This window comes from Dermacentor andersoni, chromosome 5, assembly GCF_023375885.2.
Source record: "Dermacentor andersoni chromosome 5, qqDerAnde1_hic_scaffold, whole genome shotgun sequence".
Taxonomy (NCBI): domain Eukaryota; kingdom Metazoa; phylum Arthropoda; class Arachnida; order Ixodida; family Ixodidae; genus Dermacentor; species Dermacentor andersoni.
In genome coordinates this window covers 111,199,297-111,226,857 of record NC_092818.1, presented here as the reverse complement: position 1 = coordinate 111,226,857, position 27,561 = coordinate 111,199,297, and the positions used below count along the sequence as shown (strand labels likewise).

The following is a 27,561-nucleotide window of genomic DNA, read 5'->3' as shown; positions in this document are numbered from 1 at the left end:
GCATCAGTAAACGTTTTAATCTCGCATTTTATTCAACTGTACATTCTTTCGGACACACAAACATAATGATAACGATAAACAACGCGCACGTGGTTGTAAGAATAAAGGGACTGAGGGCGTCGACACTTTCTATCCTTTACGTTTTACGTTGAGATACAATGATACTTAGCTCCACTGGGAAAAAAAAAATATTTCCGGACTTCTTATCCTACACAGCGAAAGAGACAGAGAGAGAGTGAAAGAAAAACACCATTAAGAGTCACAATTCAGAGCTATGCAACGGCAACAGAATGTTACCATGATGACACCTTTATTTACATTTTATATTTGTCACATTTGTCGTTTAACGTCCAGCAATAACTCATGCCCTAGATAATTAAGGTAATTGCACTGTTTATTTACAACAAAACAGTTTGTTTGTAATGTACACTGTCCTTCGACATCATGAGAGAGACATTGCAGCCTGTACATGAATGCCTTCTTGCGGTTAAAGGTATATATTTTCACTCATGCGTGCCAAACCGGTTGAATGATAAAAGCCCACAGAGCCTTGCGGGGCGTGCAAACCGTTCGTTAAGCCAACAAGTGTCGCTTCATGGTTAATCTATCGACAGGTTTCGTATGATCCGATGTGTCATTATAAACACTTGACGTGTAGGCGTTGTCGATGGCCGTCGTCCGTACCGCACCAACACTGCGCGTCTGACCGAGCTGCGTGCGCGCATCCGAGGATCCGCGTGAAACTTCGCAACGCGCATGCTCAGAGGCACTGATTTTCGGTGCAGGCGAAGTTTATCATGATGACGGTGGCGAATAATGAGACACAACCGTGCAAATACTTCGACACGTGTCCAAATTATTTAACGTGCGGTAAGCATTTATTTGGCATTTATTTGGCATTTTACGACCGCGTCGCGTTCATTTCCGTAGCTTGTCGTCTCGGGCTACTCGGTTTATGTTATCTCAATTGCCATTCGTTCGTGTCTCTATGAAGCCCAACTAATCATATTTAATACGCTGAATTGGAAGCCTCGGAATGCTCTTTCATCGAGCCAAATATGCATGAAGTAGACCCACTAAAAGTTATTTTGATTCAAAATGCTGATTTAGGAGTGGTAAGCATAACGCGTAGAACCACAGTATCGTTTATGGCACGCTGGGGCGAAGTTTCACTTGTAGATAGCTCGAAAAACCAATGACTAATTAATTACTATATTAAACAACTCTAACTCGACTAAAATATTGCTTTTGGTACAAATAGTGCACTGTCCATGACCACAAATTATGATAATCAATGATTTGTGATTTTCACCGATGTGGAACCCCTGCGAAATTATACATTGCATTCAATTGCATTTCAACAGGAAGTTTATTGAATGCAGCAAAAGTTAACAGAAATATTAAACAAATCTTATATGACGACATTTGTTCGTAGATGGTGTGTGAGCTTTCTGAGGTTAGGTATAATCGCGTTAATCGTGCTTTTCAAAATGGGTTCCTCATCGGACACGTAGAAAAGAGCGTTGACCTTGCTAAGTTTGCGTTACACATGGCTTCTTGCATGAAGTACTTTGATGTGCAATGCCATTAAATATACGTGTTGCTCCTTGTGATGTTTCCAGAAACAGTCGATTTAGAAAACATTTGATTGTGCTTGTAAGAAACGCTCAAGTTTCTTCGACACCATCGACATTTCCCTTCGCATCAAAGCCAGCGCTGTGGCATTGCTTACGATTTGGACACAGGGAGGCGGATTTTCGGACGAATCGCCAGGCGCTAAGGCATTCTTAATTACAATACTTCATAGGCGACAGTGTGTCGCCAGTTTACTGTTCTTTCATGGACCTTCGCGCTAAACAATGTCGAGGTAAGAAACGAGACAAAGATAAATTAAGGGGAATGTTCACAAAATACGTCATGACTGTTTTCTCGAATCAATGTAAGCTGTCGCTAAGCCTGTTGTGCATACTCTGGGCGAAACATTGACTTTATTATTTCTTCAGTTTTTTCCTTGTTTTTTAGGCACATCCATGGTGGCATACTGGGAATACCTAAGTATACAATCATTCATCGCCCACTTTTGGGGATATCTGGGTTGATGCGCGCTGATTGGCTTGGTAAAGTGGGGAGGATGTTTGTTAATCTAGCCTGCCTACGAGCTCGGCGTCTAATGAGGCAACAGTTAGCGATACATTAGAGATAAATACCAAATCATTTCATACTGGTAAACGATTTTTTCAGAACCACATGTTCATTAATTTGGCACGAGAAAGTTTATTACTGGAAAAAAAATAAGAGTCAAAGTTACCTTTTCTTTTTTTCAAATTTCGCCCAGAAACCTATGTCAGCGTGACATCACAGACTTCCGGTATGCTTTCCCGTATGCGTGCCGTTCTGGCGGAGTAAAAATTTACCGAAACTTGCTAGGTCGTGTATTTCTTTTTTATTTAAAGAACACAATGCAATTCTTTACCCATAAACAATTGCCTGCATCCGAGAAGACGCTGTCAAAACTCATGACGTCACTAATGGTGTGGAAACTTCAGTTGGCGTCGTCACCCGTCAAGCTTCATCTTTGTTGGCTTACCAGGCCTACTCTCAGGGCAAAAGTGTTCGTTTTCCTTGAAAATGTTACGCGTGATATCCAACCGCATTTAAACAGAAAGTCAACCTAGTGACAATATAATTTGTATATCTACTTTTCTAAGAGAATTTCGCTATTTCAGTTGCGTAAATCACTAATGCAACTTAGCTCGCTATTCATCGGTAATGTTCCTTTGCTCCGGAAAGCGATCATTCAAGAATACGTCCCTCGCGAGCCACCTATAGTGGCGTCCATCGACCCCTTCTCGAAACTGCGTTACTCGTCAAACATGGCGAGGCCACTGAACGTGAATCCTTCGGAAGCTCTGTACACAAGGCGCCACTTTCAACTTGAATCCGTGCTTGGTGTTGTTGTCACGTCGCCGTGGCCAGTGCATATACGCTTATAGTATGTACACATCAGAAGGCCGCCAGCCGAGTACAGCCGTCCTCTCTGCAGGAGTCGTCGCCCTACCGCGGGGCGGCGCTGCCGTCTCCGACGACGTCTAGTTCGCCGTCCAGGTCCGACCCGCAGGACCCCGGGTTCGAGTCGTCCGTCAGCGTGTGCCTGGCCGCCGCCGTGGTTGACGAGGAGTCCTCGCCCACCTTGCGCATCTGCTTCTTGTGCTTCATGCGCCGGTTCTGGAACCACGTTTTAACCTGCGTCGAGAGAGAGAGAGAGGGAGAAAGAAAAATTAGCAGAAGCAGAGAGGTCGGCTTGAGCTATAGAATTTCTTTGACCAGCTGCTTTACACTGGGGAAAAGGGAATGGGGGCAAAACCTGCGTCGAACGCCACGCAAAGCGATATATACGCGTTCAGTGTATTGCTAAAACAAACAGCACGTGCGAACACTATATTAAGTGGAACTGATGAAGAAAAAAGATAAGGGCATCAGCCCGGTCTTAACGTGCCGACAAAACGATTTGCCTTCGTGAAGGCCTCTTAGCGAAACTTTTGTTTCTCATTTCCGTGAGGAGACAGTTTCATGTTTTGATGAAATACTGAGAGACTAATTGTTTTGCGCTTGTGTGTTTTCCAGTGGGTGTATGTATTCAATATATTATGAGCTTTGACGCTCCAGAGCAACCCACCGGCTATGAGAGCCACCGTATTGGCGAGCTCCGGACGAATTTCGGTTCTTTAAATAACGTACTACTGCGCCCGTAACCTGGTACACGAGAGCTTTCACATTCCGCTCCCATCTAACCGAATGCGTCCGCGGTTCTGACCTGCTCATTTGTTCAGTAGCTTTTGTTACGCCATGTAGACGTAATATTTCTTGTTGTTATTGTTGACGCGAAACGTTCTTAAAATCGGTCAGAGGGGGTGGATTGCTAAAACCGCACGCAACGAAAACATGGCATTATTGCTTGTGTCCGCGTTGGTATTGTTGGGCAGAGAAAAGAAGACATTACTCGCCCATACATTTCTCGCGTGCGCGGATGGTGGTGTTGTCGTGTTATGCATGACGCAGTCGGAGCCAACTTTAGCCTCGCGCGAGGCGTTGAGAGAGGCGTAGCTTGGCAGTCCGCGTGCGCGTCCAAGCAGGAACGGTCGGATTCGAGAGAGCTCACCATGTCATAACAGGTATAATTTATCAGACTCAAAAGCACTGCTCATCGGCAATGATAAGGCCTACAAGCGTGCAATGTGGAGAAATTTCGCGCTTGCTCGGCTATACAGTTCCTCTGCGTTCGACGCGAATGGCACAGAAATGGCGTGAGGAGACTCGGACAGTGAGACAGCTAGGTATATCCAACCACTTCGACTATAATGCGGAACGCGTGCGTCTTGATAGGAAGCGCAAGCGCAGGAGATTGAGGCAAGCTTATGAGCCGCAGCCAAGTACGAGGGCGACGGGCTCGAGCAACGCATGCCTGTCTCGGACGCCACCATTAGGCCCGGCAGGTGGTCATTTCTTAACCCCCAGTGCGCAAACGTCCTCTGCAAAGCAAACGGGCCCGTTACAAATAGGGACCGCACGAGCACAATTGCAAAACTAAACCGTGACACCCCACTAGCTGTAACGTAGGTTAGGCATGTAAGCTTTGTAATGCATAAGTAGATTTCACTTGTGTATTTGGTTACGTCACTGTGTATCTGGTTACGTCATCACTTGTGTATTTGGTTACGTCTGCAGAATGCACACGACATTTCGCGCACTCGATCCAATGCGGCTGTGTCCCTGATACAGCCTATACACCCGATTTTTGCATTTAATGTCAATGTGTGACGCATGTACTGCGCTTCCTGCATGAGCCGAAATAACCTGCAGTAGTTTCAGATGTTGGGCACTGGCACCCTAACTTCAACACTTCGGATCGTGACTTTTGTCGTTGGGTGCCTTCCTTGCATTTGCGTGAACGTAAAGCATACCGCATAGCGCTGCGTTGCGTTGTTTATTTTAGAACGAGAAGAGAGGGGGTTAACCGAGAGGGCCGATTTTTATTAATCATATCATGACAAGCCAACAAACAGACACCAAGGAAAACGTCGGGGAAATTACTTGTACTTACTAATTGAATTAATTGGTATATCGCACGCGTAATGGAAGACGCGTCAAGTTGTTTTTTCATCCACTTTCATTGCCATTAATTTTTAATTTCTTTAATTCAGTTATTAAGTACAAGCAATTCCCCCTATGTTTTCCTTGGTGTCTTTGTTTGTTGGCGTCTCACGTTGTATATTTTAGTCACATAGCGCGCCAGTACAAATAATTCAGGAGTAGGATGAAGAAAAACGCAGTATTTGCTCTCGTTCTTTTAACTATATCTTGCTATTTTCTTCTCCGAACTCCTTCCTCAAGGCACGCGCCAGGCCTAACGCTCTCCTTGAGAGACAGGTGACGATAAGGTCCGCGGGGCCCCTCTAATCACGCCGGTCGGGCGAAAGTTCTTTTGGGACGTGGCGCGGACAAAACGACTGAATTGCGACTAATGACGCCATCGATTTGAAAACTCATTGACAGCCGGACGACCGCCGTTCGGGTTAAAAAAGATCGAAAGAAAAGTGAAACAGAAAGACAGAGCACCGAGGTTAAACATCGTTCACTAAATGGCGCTGCGCACGTCGCGATGCTGTCTCTCCCCCTCCCCTCCCCCCTTGCTCCCGTTAAACCCCTCCGTCCTTCTCCCACACCACAGGGATGTGGGGAAGAGGCGCCCGCCGTTGCCTCCAGGCACAATTTGCAGAGTCGAAGCTCGTTCGGACCTCCAGCGGCGCTCGGACGCAGCCTTTCCACTGCAATCGGAGCAGAAGAGTAACGACAAAAGAGGGAAAGGTGTGCGAGGTACGAACTCGAAAACGAGGCAAGCGCAAAGAGCGCGTTGCAGCTATAGCGTAGAGCGCGCTGCGCCCGGCCGAGCTAGCTACGGCGCTCGTCGAGGACAAAAGCGATTTCGTGATCGAGACAATGGGCAGCGATGTTACTCATTGTATCGCTCCTCCCGCACAAGGACGCGCACACGCAAGAGGACGCGAGCGGCGATGGAGATCTCTCTGCTTTTGTACGTGGCTCTGCCCCTCGTCGCGCCGCTGTCGTCATCTTCGGCCCCAGAGGCACGTTCGGGGCGCTTGGTCGAGTGCGCAGCTTGTTTCCTCTGCTTGCCTTTGCCAGCGTCCTGGGTTTTACGCGCCGATTTCACTGTTTGGTTTGTAGAGGATGTGGGTTCTGATAGGAGAACAGGAGAGTATGCACGTGGCTGGTACGACGTGAGCGGTGGCACTCAGGTGTTTGGGCGTTGTCGAGGGATATATACGTACAGTGAATGCTACTGTCTTTTTTATTGTTGTTGTTAACTGGGCATGTTATGAGACTGTTTCCATTTGCAATATACCGTGCCTTACGAAACGTTCTTTTAAACAGCAGCTCAAAGGAGCTGTCGCGCAATTTTCGCCGCCGTTTTATGAGATAAAACGAACTGTAGATGCTGAAGCTCGTGAATTGCTGAAGCAGCGATTACCCCAACACTGGTCGTCTGTAATTATTCCTCGCTAGAAGTAACCTGTCGTCGTGAGGTGTTGAACAAAGATGCGGTATTGCTAGAAGAATGTTCAGAGATGTGGCATCAGAAACGTATACGGTACGTGCGCTGATGTGTGAGGGTCTTCAAAGTGGCGCTGTACGGATGACGAGCCACGCAGTGAGAAGTAGCGCATATCACGAATGACGAAAGAAATGCCCATGCTTATATGGCTGACTTGTTTCGCACATGGTTCATTCATGTTATATAGTCCGTGGACCTACTGAAAAACTGTATGCAACGATCACGCCATACAAAAGGTCGAGGAAGGTTTTCCGATGTTATTAAATTTGCGCAAAGATGACATCTCTGCTGTTATAAATACCACTAAAAATAAATATTGGTTTAAATGTGTTCTGATGTACTGAAAGCCACTTTGAAGGCCACAGAGACGTTAAAGGATGACAGTGACAAAAAAGTTGTGCGTGATTTCGCTGCCCAGAAGTCTTGGCTCTGTCTATGAATGGCGTCACGCCTCTACCCACAATAACTGCATGTGGAATGGCATGTGTGGAAGTAAATTAAGCACGTCAGATCTTTCAGTATAAAGCCATACTAAAGAATGTTGAGTTAAGCAGTGTTAGTAAATTACGCTTGTGCGTGTCTGTGTGTATGTGAGAGAGAGAGAGAGCAAATGACAAATGACAGGTAGGGAGGTTAACCATGCAGGACTGAGCCCGGTTGGCTACCCTACACTGGGGAAAGGGAAAAGGCGACGGAAAGATTAAAAGAAGAGGAAGTCCACTGGGGATATCGTTCGTTCACTCAGTCCGGATCACAGACCCTGACTCAATCCTGTAGCTTTCAAATATCGCAGCAGCGCTTTTGAGGCCTTTTGTATATAGCTGCGATATTGTTCAAGGTGAATGGCTTTCTATCTAACTGGTTAAGAGCTGTGCAGAGATCTTGTTTTTCATTTTCAAAAGAGGGGTAGTAGCACAGTAGATGTTCTATAGTTTCCTCGAGACCGCAGGGGGAGCGCGGCGCTATCAGCCATTCCAATCAAAAACGTATATGCATTCGTGAATGCGACGCCCAAGCGTAAGCGGCACAGCATTGTTTCCTCATTACGCGGAAGCCCTGATAACAGCCGCAGTTGCATAGATGGGTCGAGGGAATACAATCGATGTTGAGTGAATTCAGGTGTGTACGATTTCTTCAATGTCATACGGTGCGCTAGCTTGCTTAAGTGTTGGGCTGCGTCAGTTCGCGATAAAGGTATAGAAACAAGGGTTGCTCCTTCGTGTGCGTTCCTAGCAGCTTCGTCAGTGACATCGTTGCCGGAGATACCGCAATGGCCAGGCAGCCACTGAAACACGACGTCGTGTGCTTTCGCGATCATGTGATGGTGCATTTCTTGTATCTCCGACACGAGTTGTTCACAGGACCCGCGACGAAGAGATGATAGAAGACATTGTAAGGCCGCCTTCGAATCGCAGAATATTGCCCACCGATTAGCGGGTTGGTTGTTAATATAATCAATGGCACCTCGGAGGGCAACAAGCTCCGAACCGGTCAATGTTGTCACGTGAGAAACCTTGTCTCGAATGCTTAGTGAGCGTGATGGTATAATCACTGCGCCGGTGGAGTTGGTCTGGGTGGAAGAGCCATCTGTATATATGTGGACTCGGCCAAAGTAGAAAGTGTGCAAACAATCCAGAGCTGCTTGCTTCAAGGCCAAGGTAGGCAAGTCGGTCTTCTTTCTTATCCCTGGAACTGTAAGACGCACTTGAGGTTGTTTTAAACACCACAAAGCTGAGGTTGAACGTACTGAGGATGCGAAGCCCGATGGTATAGGCAGGCACGATGGCTGCTGACCTCGTTGGAGAAGGAAGCCTGTGGCCGTCGTTCTAGCAGGCAAGCAAGAGAGCTTGATTGCATCCGGGAAACATGACGAACGTGGGCCCTAAGCGTGTCGGTGCTAATGTAAGTCGTGATCGCGGATGGTCTTGAGTCATTATAATGGTTCCTGCTGTTGAGGCGCTCCGCGGAAGGCCTAGGCGAACACGTGGTGCCTGTGCTTGCATGCTCTGAAGTTCTCGAAGATTTGACTTGCATGTTTTAGCAAGCACGGGAGAGCTATTGCGTAGGAATCCGATAAAAAGTGCTCGATGTAACTGCATGGAGCCCACTGACGATCCCCATGTTTTGCCGGCGATGAACTTGAAGACGTGAACAATAGATGTGAGCCTCTGCTTCAAGTGGGCAACCTGAGGGCTCCAAGAGAGATCCCGGTCAACAATGACAAATACCAAAACGCTTACGTCGTAGGTTAGGAAAGATAAAAAGTCGCAGTTTCACTCGGAAGGCGAATCATTAACAGGGACAGCAAAGTATTGGACATCTACACGAAGTAAGATTTGTTTATAATTAAATTAACCATGAATGGTGTCGCGCGCGCACAGGCAAACATGAACAGATCTCACTCGACGACCACGAACACTCACTGTCAGAACGTTGGCGTTATGAAGAGCACTGGCAGCGACGAGCGATCGCTTCGTGCTGCCTCTCGCTTCACCGCACCTCCGAAATTTTAGATTACGAAACCTCCAACACTGTGCGCTCTGAAGACAGTGCACATGAAGCCACCAGCCGTGTCGACACGCCCAGTCTTTGCAGCCACCGCAGATTATATCTCCAAGATAGGGCGCAGCCATGGCCGGGATAAAGGAGGTGACGTACGTTAACCTGCTTGACCCTTCCCCGCCTCCCCCACTGAACACACACAAACACCCTCTAGCGTACGCTAGATAACGTTGCCGTGCGCTCACATCCCCCTACCCTTTCGCGCACTTCATTACGTGACCTGGATATTGGGTGCACGGGAAGACAGCGCGCATCAAGCCACCATCTTTTTCAGCTCACTCTCGCAGCCAAGCGTACGGCGCGCGTGGCGCTATCTTATTGCACTTGGACTTTGTACGGAACATCACGTCGATGGGAAAAATTCGCCTTGAGTGTCCATATAATTGCTATGGCAATAAAACGAAAGGCAATTTCACCCTGCAGTTACCGCACCAGCCGCGCCATGCTCGCTGTGATGTCATGAAATGTGACAGCGTCTATTCGTGCGTTTTTTATCGGTAAAAAAGAACTGTACATTGTGTTCCAAGGGAGCTAAGGATTCAACTTAGCAAGTATCGAGAACTGTTCCTGCATTACTAGAGCCTATTCAGTAGAAAACACATAAACACATAGAAGTATATGACGCTGACGTTAGGCGCTGAGATTTCGAATTCGAAAAATAAATGTGTGGCTTTAATTTTTCTCTCTGTAGTGATAAGCCCTCATTTGCCAAATGAACTAAAATGGAGCTTTGAAAGAATTCCATGCTAAGTAGATTTAGTGTAGCCTTTTAGTGAACTTTAGTGCACGCCGCCATTATTGGGTGTATACAAAGAGGCTGCCAAAGTGATGACGCGAAAGTACACGCATATAATCTCTGCGTAAGTTTATTTATTTTCATTTATTTACATGATGCTGATCCGCTGCGTCCAAGCGGGAAGGGCAACTTCAAAGAAGGAATACAATACAAATGTATCCGGTTTCAAAACGGCAATATCAACATGAATAAATAAATCACGTACCTGTGTTTCGGACAGGCTGAGCGCGGTGGCCAGCTCGAGGCGCTCCGGAGTGGACAGGTACCGCTGCGCCTCGAAGCGCTTTTCGAGTCCGTGCAGCTGTTGGTCGCTGAACACGGTGCGCGCCTTGCGACGCCGGCAGGGCCGTGAACCGGGCTCGCAGCTGCCCGGACCCCCGAACAGGCCCGGGAACGCCAGCCCTGCGCATAATGACATCGACACTTGCTCGTATGTGCCTTCTCTAGTATAGGACATTGGGCCTGCATGGCCCCGGGGTCATCCACTTAAGTGACCGGGAGAAAACGTTAAGATGGTGAACGGCAAGATCATGCAGCATAACTTTCCAGCATAACAGGCGAGTGTTCGAGAAAGCTTCTATACCTCGTGGCCTGCTCATCGCGGTGTCGTGAACAAGTGTGTGCACTAGTCCATGCATGCAGTACAATTGACCACCATAATCGAAGGTCACTTCGCTCGCTGCTGTTGCCACGCTTGCTCACACTATAGCGTTTTGACAGCAAGTGTCCGCGCTCATCGAGTGTGATCTGTTAATGTTTGCTTATGCGCGCATGACACCGTGCTTGTTAATTCAGTTCGTAATATCGAATGTTTCCAAGTTTATACGGCCGATAAAGCTACTGCCGTTACTTGTTACAGCTGCCCACTAATTTGGTATCGCAATCGATGCTTCGCCTTTCGGGCGAAGCTGCTACCTTTTCTTTCTAATCCGCATTGCTGTCTTCTTCCTGTCTAATAACGTTATGCTCGTCACTTTTCATGATGCTGATGATGGTTGTTGCTGGTCTCGGCGGATGTAAGAGAGGCGCGGTGTGCGAACAGAAGCTCTGACGAGGGCCGGTGACAATCGGTCGAAGAATGTAGCGGGAGCAGCCTACGCTCTATAGGGGGCGCCCGCCTGAAGCAAAAGCGTAGAGTCGCAGTGGCGCCATTCATTAGCTCGGCTCGCGTGTGCCCTGGGAGACGACGCAGCAAGGGGCAAGAAGCGACCGTCGCATTGGGGAGATGCGGGGAAGAGGACGGGGCGGTCGGACGCGGTAATTAGACGCTTCTTAGCCCGTTCCTCTTAATGACATCACGAGCGCCGCCGCGGAAAGCCGTTGCCGCTATTTGTGTTGCCGGCGCTGCCGTTTACGCCGCGATGCTGTCGAAAAAAAAAAGAGAGAGAGAAAAAACGCGCACGTGCTAGCGAAAGAGGACTCGATCCTCCGGGCGTAACAGGCGGGCCTCGCGGGAGCGGGAGCTTCCGCGTTTGCACCCGCCGCGCCAAGTCGTCGTGTGTGTGGCAGCTTCCTGATCGAACAGGGTTCCAATTTCAAGGCGCACTAGACGCCTTGGTATTTAGAACGCGTATGGGCAACGAATGCTATAGTCGCTGACTGATTCATATATAGCTAAAGTAACTCCGTTAGGGGAAAAATATTTGTCAACCAACCGAGAGCAGCAAAGAAAGCGTCGCGTTAAAGAAAAGTTAATTAAAATTAAATTATGGTGTTTTACGTACCAAAACCACATTCTGATTATGAGGCACGCCGTAGTGGAGGACTCCGGAAATTTCGATCACCTGGGGTTCTTTAACGTGACCTAAATCTAAGCACACGGGTGTTTTGGCATTTCACCCCCATCGAAATGCGGCCGCCACGGCCGGGATTAGATCCCGCGACCTCGTGCTCAGCAGCCCAACACCATAGCCACTGAGCAACCACGGCGGGTGTACATCCTGGTTCGGGGATTCCGAAACCAATTCCTTTGAAGGGTCGTCGCTCTACCGCCCGAGCTAATCAGGGGGCTATTGGATCGAAGATCGAGGCCGAATTAATCGCCAGAAAAAAATGTTTCCAGCAGGAACACTTACGGACAGCAGAGGTGAACGTCACACCAGCGATATGTGCCGTTTCTCTTCTGTTCGTGTCAGTGTTTCCTGCTGGAAACCATTTCTTGCAATGTGCGTCTATCAGCCCGGGTGAACACTGTTCTCGAAATAGTCGACAACTGAAGCGCAGGTACAATGAATGCGGGTTAGATCCCTGGACCAGGACAATTTTTCTTCAACTGCGAAGCTTTCTTCCTGAGAAAACCGTATCGGGTTTTCTTTGGAGATGTTGCTCTATTCCTCGAGTGAACGACAATTTTCCCTTTCATTAATCTTCCTCTTAATCCTTGCGGATTTCCGCAGACCTGATTTCCCCCTAAAGCAACTCTGTATAGGCTTAATATTTGTTAACGATGCGATATCGAATTGGCTGAATGTATGGGACCGCCGCTTCATGCAATAAGCGCATGCATTTGTCAGGTTGTTCGTTCCTGATATAGCGTTTCCTTCATTAGCATCCTTTGTCGTTAAGGTATACATTAAATATTGCAACGGTACAGACTATTTCTTTAGTATTTTTTTTTTTTTTCATGGCGTTTACTCGTGGTCGCATATCACGCCGACAAGTGGCCAGAGAAGACGCCCGCAGGTGCGCTCACTTCACAGTTATAAGTTTCTTCACGCATGCTTGCAAGTTTTCTTGCTAGCTTGCTTCTCTCGGCATTTACCACTTCGAAGAAAACGGGTAATTGGCAGAACATGCAATTTATTTAAACAAAGATTTTGCATGGGTATTATTGAAAACTGTTGGCGGTCGATTTCAAGCAAATAGATATTGTAGCGAAGTGACGCAGCCGAGAGTTATCAGACGCATCAACTCACCAGGGAGACGGAAGAAGAATGGGGATGAGCACTGGCAGGGGTCAGTCCAAATCCGCAGGTACGACGACGAGAGTAGCATTTGAACAACTAGGTTTATTCACTTGGCATTTGCCGTATTAAGTTTAAGCTGTACAAAATATTTACAAACAGAACGATGTCATACCCGTCGTCGTCGTCGGCCTGCCTGACCGGCCTAGTCTCCCCTGGTGAAGTTGCGCCGTGTCTGCTGCTGTCTACTTGCTCACTCAAAACTACCCGAACTACTCCTTAAATAAGTTTCCCCAGCATCCAAGGGACCCGCGGACCGGCGGGAGGCGCAGGCTTCTCCACCAATGAGGTATTTCGTTACCCCGACCAATCAGGCAAGCCGACATCATCCAATGAGCGTCAGAGTTCAAGGGGTCAAGAAATGGTCGCGTCAACACTCCGTGCACAAAAGCACTCTGACCCTAACTAATCGGCTTTTGACAGCCGAGCGGGGGGAAGAGGGCGCGTCAGGTGCACGTGTGACGTCAGGCGCGGCGGCCGGGCGGTCAGTACCTGCACGTGGCGCCGTCGCGGTTATTTGGGGTACAAAGGTTGCCCCCGCGTCGAGGAGCCCACAAAATTCCCCGAAAGTAAGCAAAGAGGCCCGCGCCACACATTTTTCGCGACACCTCCCCCCTACGAAAAAGAGTGTCCCACTCGTTACAAAGCATCACTACAAAACCAAATTAACAAATTAAACACGTACAAATTAAACACGTACATTTAGGGATTCATATAAAAAACAAGTATCCGTACGGAAGATTTAACATCACATAAAACAAAACAAACAACAAACAAGTTTTAACAAAAATGGAAACAAAATGCACAAGACAAGAAACATGAAAGTTCAATCGCGCGCTACACAATAAAATTAACAAGGAAGATTATTCGCTTGCGCTGTGATACACATCAGTATCCGCGTCGTAAGCAGTGATAGTTCTCGGATCGGCCTCGTTGTGGAATGTCCTCCAGTTAAATGTACTCCAATTGGAGTAAAGTTCAATCCCGTCCGGGTTTTTGTCTTGTCGTCCACGATCACTAGTCCACGTCTCACACACACGATCACACGCGGCATGCCTCCGGCCACCACGCAAACTACATTGGGGCACAACGCGAGGAACACAACACATTTTCTTGTGCTTCTGACGTTCGGTAGCAGACTCGTCGTCTGCGTCGTCATCGGAGCACTGTCTGACATGGCACTGTTTTACCCGCGCAACATTAAAAACGTCGCGTTTTTTGCCGGTTTGGTCGGCTAGAATCTGAACAGGGTCCGTTTTCTGGGCCGCTTTCTTGGCGTCCTGGGTTCCGCGTTGCATTCCTTGGCCTACCTGAAGTAGAGGCTCATTTTTGGAGCTTACAAAGGGGGCGACACTGGCTGGCTTTCTGTGGGCGAGTGGCTGTTTCTGGCAGTCAGAGCAGGATAGGACGTACTTGCTGACGTGGCAAAACATCTTTGGCCAGAAATAACGGCGGCGAACTTTCCCCCAGGTGCGCCTGACGTCGAGGTGGCCCGCCGAGCTATCGACATGACAGTGCCGTAACACCTCCGACCTCAAACATCCTGGGACAACAAGTGCCGTGCGACCGTCTTGAAAGCCTTTCGCTCTTCTATACAACACACCACCGATCAAGCGAAAGCTCCGTGCCGTTCTTTTCGTTTTTCTGGCAACGGGCGCACTCGGCTGCTCTAGGTGCCGTATTACATCTCGCATCCATGAATCCTCTCTCTGCCTTTCGCCGATGTCCACATGATCCAGCACGAGCAACGGTAAGGGATTTTCGTCGCTTGCTGGCGCGGAATCATGCGGAAGTCGGGAAAGCGTGCGGGAGTTGTTTTGCTCAAAGCTAGAGCGCTGCTCCTTCCACTGGGGTCCGTTTTCCTGGAGCCATTGCCGGCAGTGGGGCGCAAAGTGGCCGATGCGGTCGCATAGCTGGCAGCATGGTTGCTCGTCGTCGTCACGGGTATTTCTCGCTGGCCAGGGCACTGGAGGATGACGTACACCTTCTTCAATAGCTTTCAGGCGGTCAAATAATGAGGCTATAGAGTCCGCGATCGCCCTCAAGTCCCTGTCGCGGTCGGTGGCCTCTAGCGGGCAGTGACGCTCTGCCGCAGCGCAGGTGGCGAGACATGTTGGAGGCTGCTGCACTGTTGCTCCAGCGGGTGTCACTCCGGCGGCAGGTGCCGAGGCGAATGGGTAGCACGACTGCTGGCCGGCAGAGAAATAGGTGCTGGTCGCGTCTGGGTGCGACGCACGCACCATCAAAAAAGCTGCCCGATCAATTCGGCGTAAATTTTCGAGGAAAGCAGAGCAGCTGTCCGGGTTTGCAATAAGAATTTTTTCCAGCACGTCCGGACGCAATCCGCGCCCGAGGTGCCGCATCCGCTCCTCTTCCGTCATAGACGGATTAGCTCTGGCGCACAGCTGCAGAACATCATAGTAATAATCTTCGGGAGATTCTGATGGCAGCTGCGTTCGGTTTTGGAGCCGCAAATATGCGATCTCAACTGAGTGGCGACTTGTGAAAGACGTTTTTAAGAGCGTCGTCCACTCTTTCCATGTATTAGGGGCACCCGTTAAAATTTGCGTGGTGTGCCACTTTTTTGCATTGCCCTCTAATGCCAAATATAAGAATTTTACTTTCGTCCCTTCATCCCAGTTGTTGAGGGAGGCTACGTATTCGTAGCAAAGCAGCCACTCGGATATTGACTCTTCTGGTGTGCCTTTAAATACTGGCGGTCCGATGAAAGGTTCCGCTTGAGGGGTGGCCATGGTAGCGAGGACAGTAGGGGGTTCGGTCATAGTCCAGCGGTTAGAGCTAGGTTCCTGAGGTTTGTTGTCACGGCCCATGATATTAGAGCGTGGACTTCGGTACCCAGCACACTCCACCACTTTGTAGCGAAGTGACGCAGCCGAGAGTTATCAGACGCATCAACTCACCAGGGAGACGGAAGAAGAATGGGGATGAGCACTGGCAGGGGTCAGTCCAAATCCGCAGGTACGACGACGAGAGTAGCATTTGAACAACTAGGTTTATTCACTTGGCATTTGCCGTATTAAGTTTAAGCTGTACAAAATATTTACAAACAGAACGATGTCATACCCGTCGTCGTCGTCGGCCTGCCTGACCGGCCTAGTCTCCCCTGGTGAAGTTGCGCCGTGTCTGCTGCTGTCTACTTGCTCACTCAAAACTACCCGAACTACTCCTTAAATAAGTTTCCCCAGCATCCAAGGGACCCGCGGACCGGCGGGAGGCGCAGGCTTCTCCACCAATGAGGTATTTCGTTACCCCGACCAATCAGGCAAGCCGACATCATCCAATGAGCGTCAGAGTTCAAGGGGTCAAGAAATGGTCGCGTCAACACTCCGTGCACAAAAGCACTCTGACCCTAACTAATCGGCTTTTGACAGCCGAGCGGGGGGAAGAGGGCGCGTCAGGTGCACGTGTGACGTCAGGCGCGGCGGCCGGGCGGTCAGTACCTGCACGTGGCGCCGTCGCGGTTATTTGGGGTACAAAGGTTGCCCCCGCGTCGAGGAGCCCACAAAATTCCCCGAAAGTAAGCAAAGAGGCCCGCGCCACACATTTTTCGCGACAATATGATTCACATGCTGACTGGCTTCGATTTGCAATTATAATGACTAATTAGTCGATATCGATCCATCTGTGACCGCCGCTGCTGCGGTGTTGTTGAAAAAAAAAAATATTGATTTTTAATCTGTGCATGCTGCGCTAAGCTTAATGATAACTTCGTTTTCCCGCGTATATATCATCCGGTATATATTCTCAAAGTGATTGGCTTGCTATGACCGTAAACCCAAAGGTCCCGGTTTATATAGGAATGCAAGAGTTCAATGTGTGTGTGTGTGTGTGTGTGTGTGTGTGTGTGCGTGTGCGTGTGCGTGTGCGCGTGCGTGTGTGCGTGTGCTGCGTGTGCGTGCGCGCGCGCTTCTCTGTCCTGCGATATCTATGCTCGTATCTTTGCGCAAGAGCGCCAGTCGCAATCATTCATGTCAAACGTATTCATACAGCATCATATTTATGCACGAAATTCTTGTAGCTGGCGTCAATCAAGTTTCAGCCATATATATTGCAGGGGCTTGCGATTTCCCGCATATATAATTTCCACGATATCGTATGTACTTATATCGCGGAGTCTCAAACAACATTGCGAAGCCTTGTCGATCTTGCTTAGCACCTTGTATGACCGTGCTCGTTCAAACACAATTTAAAGCTGAGTGAGTTCCTCACCACGTTACCAGTGCTCAGTACAACCGGCAATCGAAACCTGCACGTCCCACTGACTCTGACTCTGATTCCGCTTCTGTAAAGACATATTAGTTTCCCCTGTTGCTGTATTTCGACTTCCTCTTACTCTGCAATTATGCATGTACACTTTTTTGACATAATTTGCACAGCCGTATCCACTCTGTTCCTGTTATGTAGTTATTTGTTTACATTTGGCGCAAATATTTGACATTTAGTTTCTCTCTAAGTGTATTGCGATTTCTTCCTTTTTTTCTTATTGCTATGCTATAGTTCTGTATTCTCTTGTATATACTCAACTGTTTACCATTATTTAGGCAACTGGCTCTTTAATAAATAAATAAATAAATAAATAAATAAATAAATAAATAAATACAGAACTGTAGCGTATATCTTAACACTGTACCTTTTTTGTTTTTCATGGCGGGGACGGTTGTTGTGGACAACCATGGCGACTACGTAAAGATTAACATTGGAATAGGTTATAATCATCACACGCTGCATACTTCTATTAAAAAAAAAAACTGTCGGCTTAGCGTTACCCGTAGCAGTTTTATCATTGATTACAAGTCGTATAGCATCGTTGTCCTCCTCGCCTGGAAGGACTGAAATTGTGTTATCTGCCACAGGAGATCTTCAGAAGCACTTCATAGTAAAAAGAAAAGAAAAACAGAATATTTGAAAACTGGCGCTATCTTTTGAAAATTTCTTCAAAATGAAACAAAAAATGCTTTTGATTGCTCTGTTCGTGCGATGTGATTCATATATAGTAACGGATTAAAATATTCATTGGTTGATAACGCTCATTATGAAAAAAATAAAACAGTAAGCATAAAAGTTCAAATCAAAGTTATGACGTTTAACATTCCCATGTAACTTGTTCTAGTACTTGAATTGCAAGCCATACACTATGCTGTCGAGCCCATCAGTAGTGTGCACAACATCACAACATGCGCACATTTATATTGACTCACTTGGCGCAGTGAAGCGCCTCAAACAATTACGAAAGCACCATAGACCTGTCAAGAAATCCGCGAACTCCACAACCACGTACATGGCAGATCAACTGGCCCCATCACTTGCCTCATCTGAGACGCCTTTATCCCTTTCGTCGGATGTACGCGCTCTCAACTAAACACTGAAATCTAATCTTCGACGGAACACAGGCGCCTTCATTCACCCGTGTGTGTGCTTCCTTCCTCGTATATATAACCTTACCCGCGGGCGCAGAAGATATCTCTTCGGAAGCTTCGGGCTGGAGATGACCCTTATACGCCATCCGTTACCTGGGCTTTGGGGGTGGAAAAAGACACCAATGAACGTGCCCCAATCGCCAGACTCCTTGTGGCAACGTTGAATGCTCGGCACCTGCATTCTTTGGATGCGCACTGAAATACAGGTGATCATGCTTAAACGGGTCCTGAACCACTCCTCAGGCTTGGTGCAAAAACACAGTCCGCTGATAGCATACGCTGTTGCGAGCATCTCAGCCAAATTTCGCGGTCGTGCGTGGTGCGTGGAGATTGCAAGCGGAGCGCGAAGTCACCCTTTTCTCAAACGCGCCCTTTTGAACAGAAACTTGCTCCTCACCTTTTCCTGGACGTTTAATTTCGTAATATAGCAGATTCCCAAACGCGGCTGCTATTGGCCAATAGCTCACATCAATCCGGAAGGGTGTGTGGATCAGTGCGCTTCTTACCAGTTTTATTGTGCATATTTATTGACGCAGTTTCATAAACAGGCTGAAGTAAAAACAGAAAATGCTATATATATATAGTTCCTGCACGACGCAGAGTTACAAGCTTCTGTTTGATTTTATTTTATCCCTCGTATGCCTTTCGACAAATCCTGCCCCTCTCCCCTTCTTAATAAAAAAAAAGAAGGAAAGAAAAACCTCCTCGATGCAAGACGATGTATGCAGGTGGATTCGGGTTGACTTCGACGAGACTTCTAAGGTCCCTTGACGTGCGCTCACAAAGCATAGCACGCGGGCGTTTAGCGTTCCGCCACCGTCGGCATGCGGCCACGAATCGAACCTGAGGCTTCGTTTGCGGCAGCAGAGCGCCGTATAGCCGCCGCACTGGGCCACCACTGCGGACGCCATCCGAATTCTTATACCTCACTTTGCACAACCGTCGACTATCTACAGGGCTCGCCCTGCACAGCATACTATAAGGCTATTTCACAGTTTCCCTCTGCGCAGTGTAGTCTTTATCCTCGCTCCACAACTCTTTAAGTGGACATTGGTGAGCGCTGATGACGTCGGGGTGGCCATGTTGGAACGCTGCCGGCAGCGCGCACCCTATAGAGTATATCATGCACAACACTGCGCCTATATACGTCAGTCGATTTACCTACAGCTTACTTTAACCTTCGCGGCGAAAGCTGTGGGTTGTGATTCGGTACGAGTTCTTTTACGGCACGTGCAAGCAAACTATGTAGGTGGCGGTAATATCATAGAACACGTTGTCGTTAGTCTTTCGTTGAACACAACGTTTCAGATTCGTTTCCATGCTATGGTAATAAAATATGATAAACGAAGTGTATACCCAGATTTTTTTAAACCAGAAAGTTAATATTACTTTCTGATCCCGGTGACAACGTAGTCCCTTAGGACCAATTAAAGTTTCTTGTCTGTCTGTCTGATCCCGGTGACTCCTTCAGTGAAGGCATATATGTATGGTATACGTGAAACTCCATTATATCGTTACATGTGAGGAAAACGAAGACCGGTGAACGTGCTTGCGGTCCCAAGAGGAAAAAGAGAAAGAGGACGACGCTGAGCTGATCAACCAGCTGGCCACTGGTGATAAACGTTATTCGCGCGTAACAATATTTATTTATTTATTAGTTTATTTTCAATATTGCTGCTCTCCTTCGAGAGTGTGGCAGTTGGGCAGTACAATAGTTCATCTATACAGTGCAAGGAAAACAAAGTATATATTATTATTATTATTATTATTATTATTATTATTATTATTATTATTATTACCTTGTTTTCACGACCGGCAAAATGAAATTGTTTCTTCAAATTGACGAAAGATTCTAAGTACTGTGCACATATCAACATAAAGTACACAAGTGCTGTGTCCCATGCTTAGCAAACGCCTTATTTGTTTACCTGTTAAGTAGTTTGCGAATTGCTTGTGTGGCATAAAACGTCGCAATTTCGCCCGAAAGGCGAAGTGAAGCATCGATTGCGATAGCAAATTAGCAAACAGCTATACGAAGTAAGGATGGTAGTTTTATCGGCCGTATAAACTTGGCAACATTCGCCTTACTAACTTATTTAACAAGCATGGTGTCAGCGCGCGCAAGCAAACATGAGCACATCACACTCGATGGGCGCGGACTCTCGCTGTCAAAACGCTGGTGTGAGCAAGCGCGGCATGCAGCATCGAGCGAAGTGCCCTTCGTGCGGTCTATCGCTTCGACGCAAGAGCGGTTAGAACACAGCGCGCACAAAGTACGCACTGTTGGCGTACTCGTTGGCACTGTTGGCGGCCGTGCAAAGTACGCACTTGTTGGCGGAGTCGAAGCCGCCCCTCCTCCATCCCGCGCTACCTCCCCGCTTTCCTCCATGTATGGCTCTCGAGATTGAGCCGCGATCGTAAGTTCCCTTTGCGGCCGGCCGCGAAATGCGCATTTGCTACCGGAGCACAACGCTGCCCGTGTGCAGACTTCTATCAGGCTGCAAACAGAGTCTTAGTCATTTAGCCGCATTATAGCATATATATATAACGTGTTCCCAACTAATGAAGTGGCTAACTTTGAAGCCCTAATCAATTTTGGGAAGTATGTTGTCTGTACTTATTTGCACTGAAGACAAAAATGTCTAGGCTGGTTGAAATGAAGGCATTGAGATCTTTTTCTCTCATGAATCCATGGCAATGGTGGTAATGTATTAACTACGATGAATCGTGCAGTGTTGATGATTAGCGTGTTGTGGATTACAATAAGATAAAAGGAATAGTAAGCAGCTTGTAGGAAATATTATGCGCCGGGCTCCACTTCCCGCAGTCTAGTATGCCATCACCGTGATTTAGGACGTTAGTTGAAAAGAACGGCAAGATTGTTCAATGTATGTGCACATCAAACAATGGTTTAGCATCTATTCAGATAATGTGCCGCGGGTTCCCAGTCACTGCGCAATTGCTTTGTTTGCTTTTTGTTTTTCCTTTGTCGTCGAAAGCATAGGCGTATATAGTTAAAATATCGACTGACAAATGCAACCATGTCGACTGAGTTGAATGACGACCATACCTTCGAGGTCGATGTATTTACTAACATCGTCGGTGTTGCATCTTGGAATGTCCTCTGTAAAAATTCCTAGAGACAGTTTGTGCTGCGCATTTGGTTAACGTGCGATTCTGTACAGTACGTTTGATAGTTTCGCTATCTCATTAATATATATTAGCCTACCCAGACTGCAAAATACTTTTGTCTTACTTACAAACTGCTCCTGGTAGCAGGCTTCTTTATACATACAGAGCTCCGTGACAAAGCGCGCTTACAGGAAAAAAGATTGACGTTTACAGTCGTTGTGAGAACATCATTACGGCTGCTGTTCTCGTTCACTTTACAAAATTACAAGAGAAAGCGCCTTTGAAACTATTCCGCTGCTGCACCGTTTCGTTACTGACGCACGGTTAGGATTGTTTTTAATAGATATTTAACGTGAGCATTGATCAAGAGTACCACTGCTACTACTTTGATGTGCTCAAGCGCGACGTAAAGAAACGCAGAAGCGAAAGTTCTCCAACTGTGGACTGTTGCAAACTGATTGGTCCGATTACGATACAACTGATTCATCTGTTTCTAAAACACAGTTTCTCAATAGTTGCGTTGCCCTTGTGGCTAATTCATACCGATATATCTATTTAGCTAACGTTTAATTTAACGTTTAAGAACAGCGTGAGAGACAGGGACAAACGAAGGAAGACACACACAGCGCTGACTTCCAACAACTTTATTGCCGAAGCGAAGATCATGTATATACAGGGTGTCCCAGCTAACTTTAGCGAGAGTTTAAAAATATGCGAATGCCACGTATAGCGGCACATATAACCAAGGTAATGCTGTTTACCACCTCTTGGAGATAGTCAAATGATCTTTTTCATGCCACCTAATGAGATAATTAGTATTAATAAATCAACTTCTCAAATATTATAAGTAGATGAAAGTTGATTAATAAATAAGACTAGTTATCTTATTAGGCGCAATGACAAAAATAATTTGAGTATCTCCAAGCGACGGTAAACATTACCTTGGTTCTGTCCAGCTGCATTCGCATATTTTTAAACTCGGGCTAAAGTTAGCTGGGACACCCTGTATACAGTGCCAGAGGCATGCTCAGACACAGAGGCAGCTATAGGAACTGTCATATCGATGACTAGACAAAACAAATCACTTGCCATGTTTAGATAATACGTGTGGCGCATGTGCAAGGCTTAATATTGTGTGCCCATGTGCTTCGTGCTTTATCAACACATGACAAGTGATTTGTTTATCCTAGTCATTGACATGACTGTTTTTATAGCTGCCCTTGTTTCTGCACATGCCTCCACACTGTATATATACGCGGTCTTCGCTTTATCAATAAAGTTGTTGGAAGTCAGTGCTGTGTGTGTCTTTCCTCGTTTGTCCCTGTCTCTCACGATGTTCTTATTTTTAAGCGTGAGCTGCCAACGTGCGATGTCATTACCCTCCATAGTTTCAATTAACGAGATGCATTATGATGCATAGTATTTACCGCGGTTCGGTTTTGTAGAAATCAGGCAAAGGGGGTTCCCTTTAAATGACGATGACGAGCTCACACATTATGCTGCATACTGACTGATGGAGGGTGGCCAAAGTCACGGCCTTCGAACATCGTCAACCCTTGATTTCTTTCTCTACCTGCTGTTTCTTTTTTTTCAGGGTAAGTAAGCTATCTTGTGGTGCTTCATACTTTGTGTTATACCTTTGTTCGTCTCCGCCACAATATGCAAATGAGCTGTTAGGACTTGTTGAAAGCGCTATATATAAGCTAGTCAATATGCGGTTAGATTTTCATCGCGTGACTAAAATTATTGTCTCCATGCAGTGCCACGCACAAATATAGGCGTCGCTTCCAGTGTATATAATCGAAACGGCGACAGCGCCGGTCTCTCCAGCGACGGAGCGCACACACCACCACATGCGCGCACTGTTGCACATAATGACAGGCTTTTTTTCTTAGCGATCAAACAATCAGAAAGACAATCCTGCTTTTACATCTTTTTTTCCTTAAAAAAAATAAAAAAGGGAAAGAAAAACAGGGAGAGAGAAAGAGAGAGAGAGACAGAGCAAAAAACAATACTTGGGCAAATAGTTCGTACGCACTTTAGGATGTCGCTCTACAAAATATAATGACAAAATTCACAACCGAAAGAAAGCAGGCTGCAGAAGAAATATAAAATGCTCATGTTAATTTGCATGCCACGCACGCCGACTCGATACCTATTTATTAGCTGACCGCCGACGTTCAGCTTTCCACTGAAGCTTGATAAGTGTAGGAAGAAGGATGAATGATGTCTCTCAACTTCTAAGATGCACGTTATGTTGCAAAAGGATGGATATGCTAGTTGGCAATGCATTATTAGAAAGACTTAGAGTGCTATAAACACACAGGACGTAGAAAAAGAACGTCCTGTGTGTTTATATAGCACTCTAAGTTTTTCTAGTAGCACATTATATGCACTGTAAAATAATTTACACCCTAAACAGTGAAAAAGGGCGTAAATGTGTCTATAACTCACACCCTTAGGGTGTCTGTTAAATAGATAACACCCTAAGGGTGTGAGTTATAGACACATTTACACCATTTTTCACTATTTAGGGTGTAAATTATTTTACAGTGTGTTCGGACGTCTCATCGTACACCTGCAGGAGCGGATTCAGTCTGTCACGTGCACTGACTGCACTATGGTGGCCATAACTGCACGCTCAAGTCCGGCAGCGCTATAGAAGCACCGGCATACAGTTGTGTTGATGCGCGCGGAATAGTGACGATGATTATACGGCCAACTATGCTTTTTCTCGACTATTAGAAATACAAGTTCGCAAAAGAACTCGTCATAACGGGAAAGTTGTTTCTTATTTTTTGTCCGTCCTTAAATACAGTTACTATTGTTGATTAAACAAAATGTTTCTTTTGTACACAGCAGATCAAAATAGACTCTTGACAATCACGGGAGTTTGGCGTGTACACTGTTTGCAACCGAGTGTTTCACGTTCGTTACAGCGAGAAATTCAGTTAGTATAAGGTATACGAAGGGAAGGGGACGTGATTGAAGGCATGCAACTTTTTCGAAAAATCATTCGCTTCCTCTGTTTTTAGTAATATTGAAGTGTGGAAAAATATACCGTTTAAGTCAGGTCAGATAGTTTCCAAGATAAGTAAAACAAATCAAGCTATATTACGGTACAATTGGTGGCACGTACAATTAGTCGGATACAACCTAACTTGTCCCGAACCGTTTCATCACACAACATCAAACTGGGTATTGATTAAAAGCTTTATTTTTCTCGTATCCTTTAGTAAGTATGTTACTTGTACTATACGCTCCCAATTAATAGAGCGAGAAATGAGTATAGCAGCAACAACGAAACTGTGATCAGCCCTGCGATAGCATCATTTTAGCTTTCACTTCACTTTAACTAACCTAATCTAGGCACCTCGACGGAAAAACCACTGGTGCAGCATTTTAATGTATGCAACGTTTGTGCTATTTTTTTTTCAAATATTAAATGCCTTTCTCTCTCTCTCTATTATTTAACCTCTTCATGCAGTGATCCTCCCATTTAGGTATACTATTCCTGAATCTTAGGCAAACGGCGTTCTTTTATACGAGTCTTACGAGCACCTGCTTTCTTTAAAAAAACTTCGGCAGCATGTTACACTCCTGTAACACGCGAAGGCGAAAGCCTTCTGCACACGTGGTGATGCATTAAGTTATCCGATCGGAGGGGTCGGACTTAGTTGCAAGACATAACGAGCCGCAGTGTGAAGCAAACGTATGGCGCTGTAGGTCGACTTCCTCAACGACACACGCGAACACCTTATGAATTACCTAAAGGTTCTTCCTTTCTTTCTCTTTCTTTCTTTCTTTCTTACTTTCTTTCTATCTTTAGCATTCAGCCATTGCATATCTGCTTGCTTACGAGGGTATGAGCCAATATTCCCGATGATGGTACGTTTTTCATCACAGATTTTTTTTTTTTTTTGCACCAGTGACGCCGACTTTTCCGCGTATGAGCCATTGCAACAAGCCACTTGAGGCTTTCGCCTTAAAAAGAAATTCTGACATGGTCTGCATGCGCGCCTTTGTGACAGCTATATGTAGCCATTTTCCTTCCGCCGTTTCATGATCTCATATTTTATGGTCGGCTCTCTGGGGTTGCTATCATTTCGCACAACGCAATGCTCATCGCGACACCTCACCGGAGCGACGGGAGTCATGTCTGTGGCAATCAGCTCGTACTGAAACTGATATCCCCGAAAGGGATTTTCCAAAGACACATGATCGAATTCACAAAGCGGTTTGTTCATAAGTGTCGTTTGACACTGGGCGACCGCCTTCGATAATAGCATGTCGGACATCACGATAGGCAGCCATCTGCTCTTCTACAAGCAGTTCTAGCTTAATAGCACATTTTCTTTAAATACGGTATGGTCCCTGCAGTGTTCAACTTCTATCGCATGTTTCATGCGCTCCCTGAAGCGCTACACGACGCGTAGGCGTACCTGGCGACAGAAGGAAGGATCCTTGCTCGATGGACTTGCCGATGAAGTGGGCGGCCGGCAGGAACGCGGCCACAGCCGACCCTTGAGAGTACATGGGGCCCAGCGGCGGCGTCTGCAGGCACGCCGGTCCGGTCGCCGCGCCGCCCTGCGAGGCAGCTGCCATCGCCGATGCCCGCACGTGCATGGGAGACGGGCCCAGGCAGAGCGGGGAGTCGGCCAGTGGAGTGCCCGGCGGCGCCGTCAGAATGTCCGCGATCATGAACGAACGACGCGGCGACATCTTCTGTCGGTAGCCGCTCGCCGCCTCGCCGTCCTCCTCGCCGACGGCTACGGCCTTGCGGTAGAACGCGCTCATCATCGTATCCGTCCTCTCAGCGTTCGTAGTCGTCGCCGCCGCCGACGACTCCGGGAAACGCATCGCCCGCCACGAGGAAGGGAGACGTTCTCACGTCGATGACTGCCGCACGTCGCTCCGCTGATCGGGCGCCCGCATGACGAAGCATCCGCCGTCGCTGAAGCGAATTCAACTCGTGCGCCGCCGTTCTGTTTTCAACACGTTTTGGCCGACGAAAAAAAAGAAAGACGCACGACAGCTGAGGGAAGGAGTCGGGAGAGCGCGCTCGGCGTTGGCCCCGTTGTTATCTTTATTATCACGTCTTCTGCACCCCCCACCCCCCGTACTACGGCGCCACCGCGGAAGGGAAAAGCGCTCTCCGGGTTCCCTAATGGGGATGCGGCTCGACGCAGCACTTCGGGAGCCGAGCCGCCGCGCTCTCCTCTTCTCCCGGGCCAATGGGGGGCTTAGCATCGGAGGCGGTGCCAGCTCCGCGCTGGCTCCGCCTTCTCCGATCTGGCGGCATGGAGCGGCGTCTTTTCGTGCGCGCGCGTCTATAACCTCCGGTGAGGGAGAGGACGCACTTGCAGGCAAACCTGGAGAGGAGGGCGCGCACCAACGAACTGGCAAAAAGCAAATCTCGCCCCTCCTCTCTCACCATTTCTACGCGCTGCCTTCGGTTGGAACTGCGACGACGTGGAGATACTTATTTCTTTTTGTCTGTCTGTCTCTCTCTCTCTGTCTCTCACCTTTTTTTTTTCTCGTGGCGAGATGGTAAAAATAGGGGAGAGGGATGGCGCGGGTTAATCTGATTTTCTGGCGTTTCGATTCGGGTTTTAGGAGTGGATGGGTCTCCCCATCACCCTCTCCCACCCTCGTTTCCCCCGCTTGCTCCCAAAATGCCTTTTCGTTTGTTCCTTTAGTTTCCCCTCTTCACTCCAGCTATTCCACTCAATTTTGCCGGGAAGAACGCGTGCATTGTGTCGGAATCCTTTGAGTGGAAACGGCCCCTTCTTTCATGTCTGATTTCGGCACCGTCGGCAGAAAAAAAAAAAAGAAGAAAGTGTTGTTATCGAGTCCGTTCCTTTCCTTTCAAGTTAAGGAAAAAGAGACCGAGGTTGTTATGATTTCTCGGCGATTCACTTGTAATGATATCGAAGCCGAGCTACAGAGTTGCTAAAGAGAGAAACACTTCAATTCGCTGCAAATAATAAGTGGATCTAAGAAGGCACTCCATGCAGCCGTAACACTCCAGAGGACAAC

General features: G+C 47.3%; 1 protein-coding gene across 1 annotated transcript; it reads right to left on the bottom strand.

Annotated features, from left to right (window-relative positions):
• Positions 1–7: 7 nt before the first annotated feature.
• bsh (brain-specific homeobox) lies at positions 8–27,561 on the bottom strand. Its single transcript, XM_050179983.3, has 3 exons — positions 25,965–27,561; positions 10,195–10,391; positions 8–3,243 (listed from the first exon to the last, which is right to left on the bottom strand). The coding sequence occupies exons 1-3, from the start codon at positions 26,380–26,382 to the stop codon at positions 3,055–3,057; spliced, it is 804 nt and encodes a 267-aa protein (XP_050035940.2). The 5' UTR covers positions 26,383–27,561; the 3' UTR covers positions 8–3,054.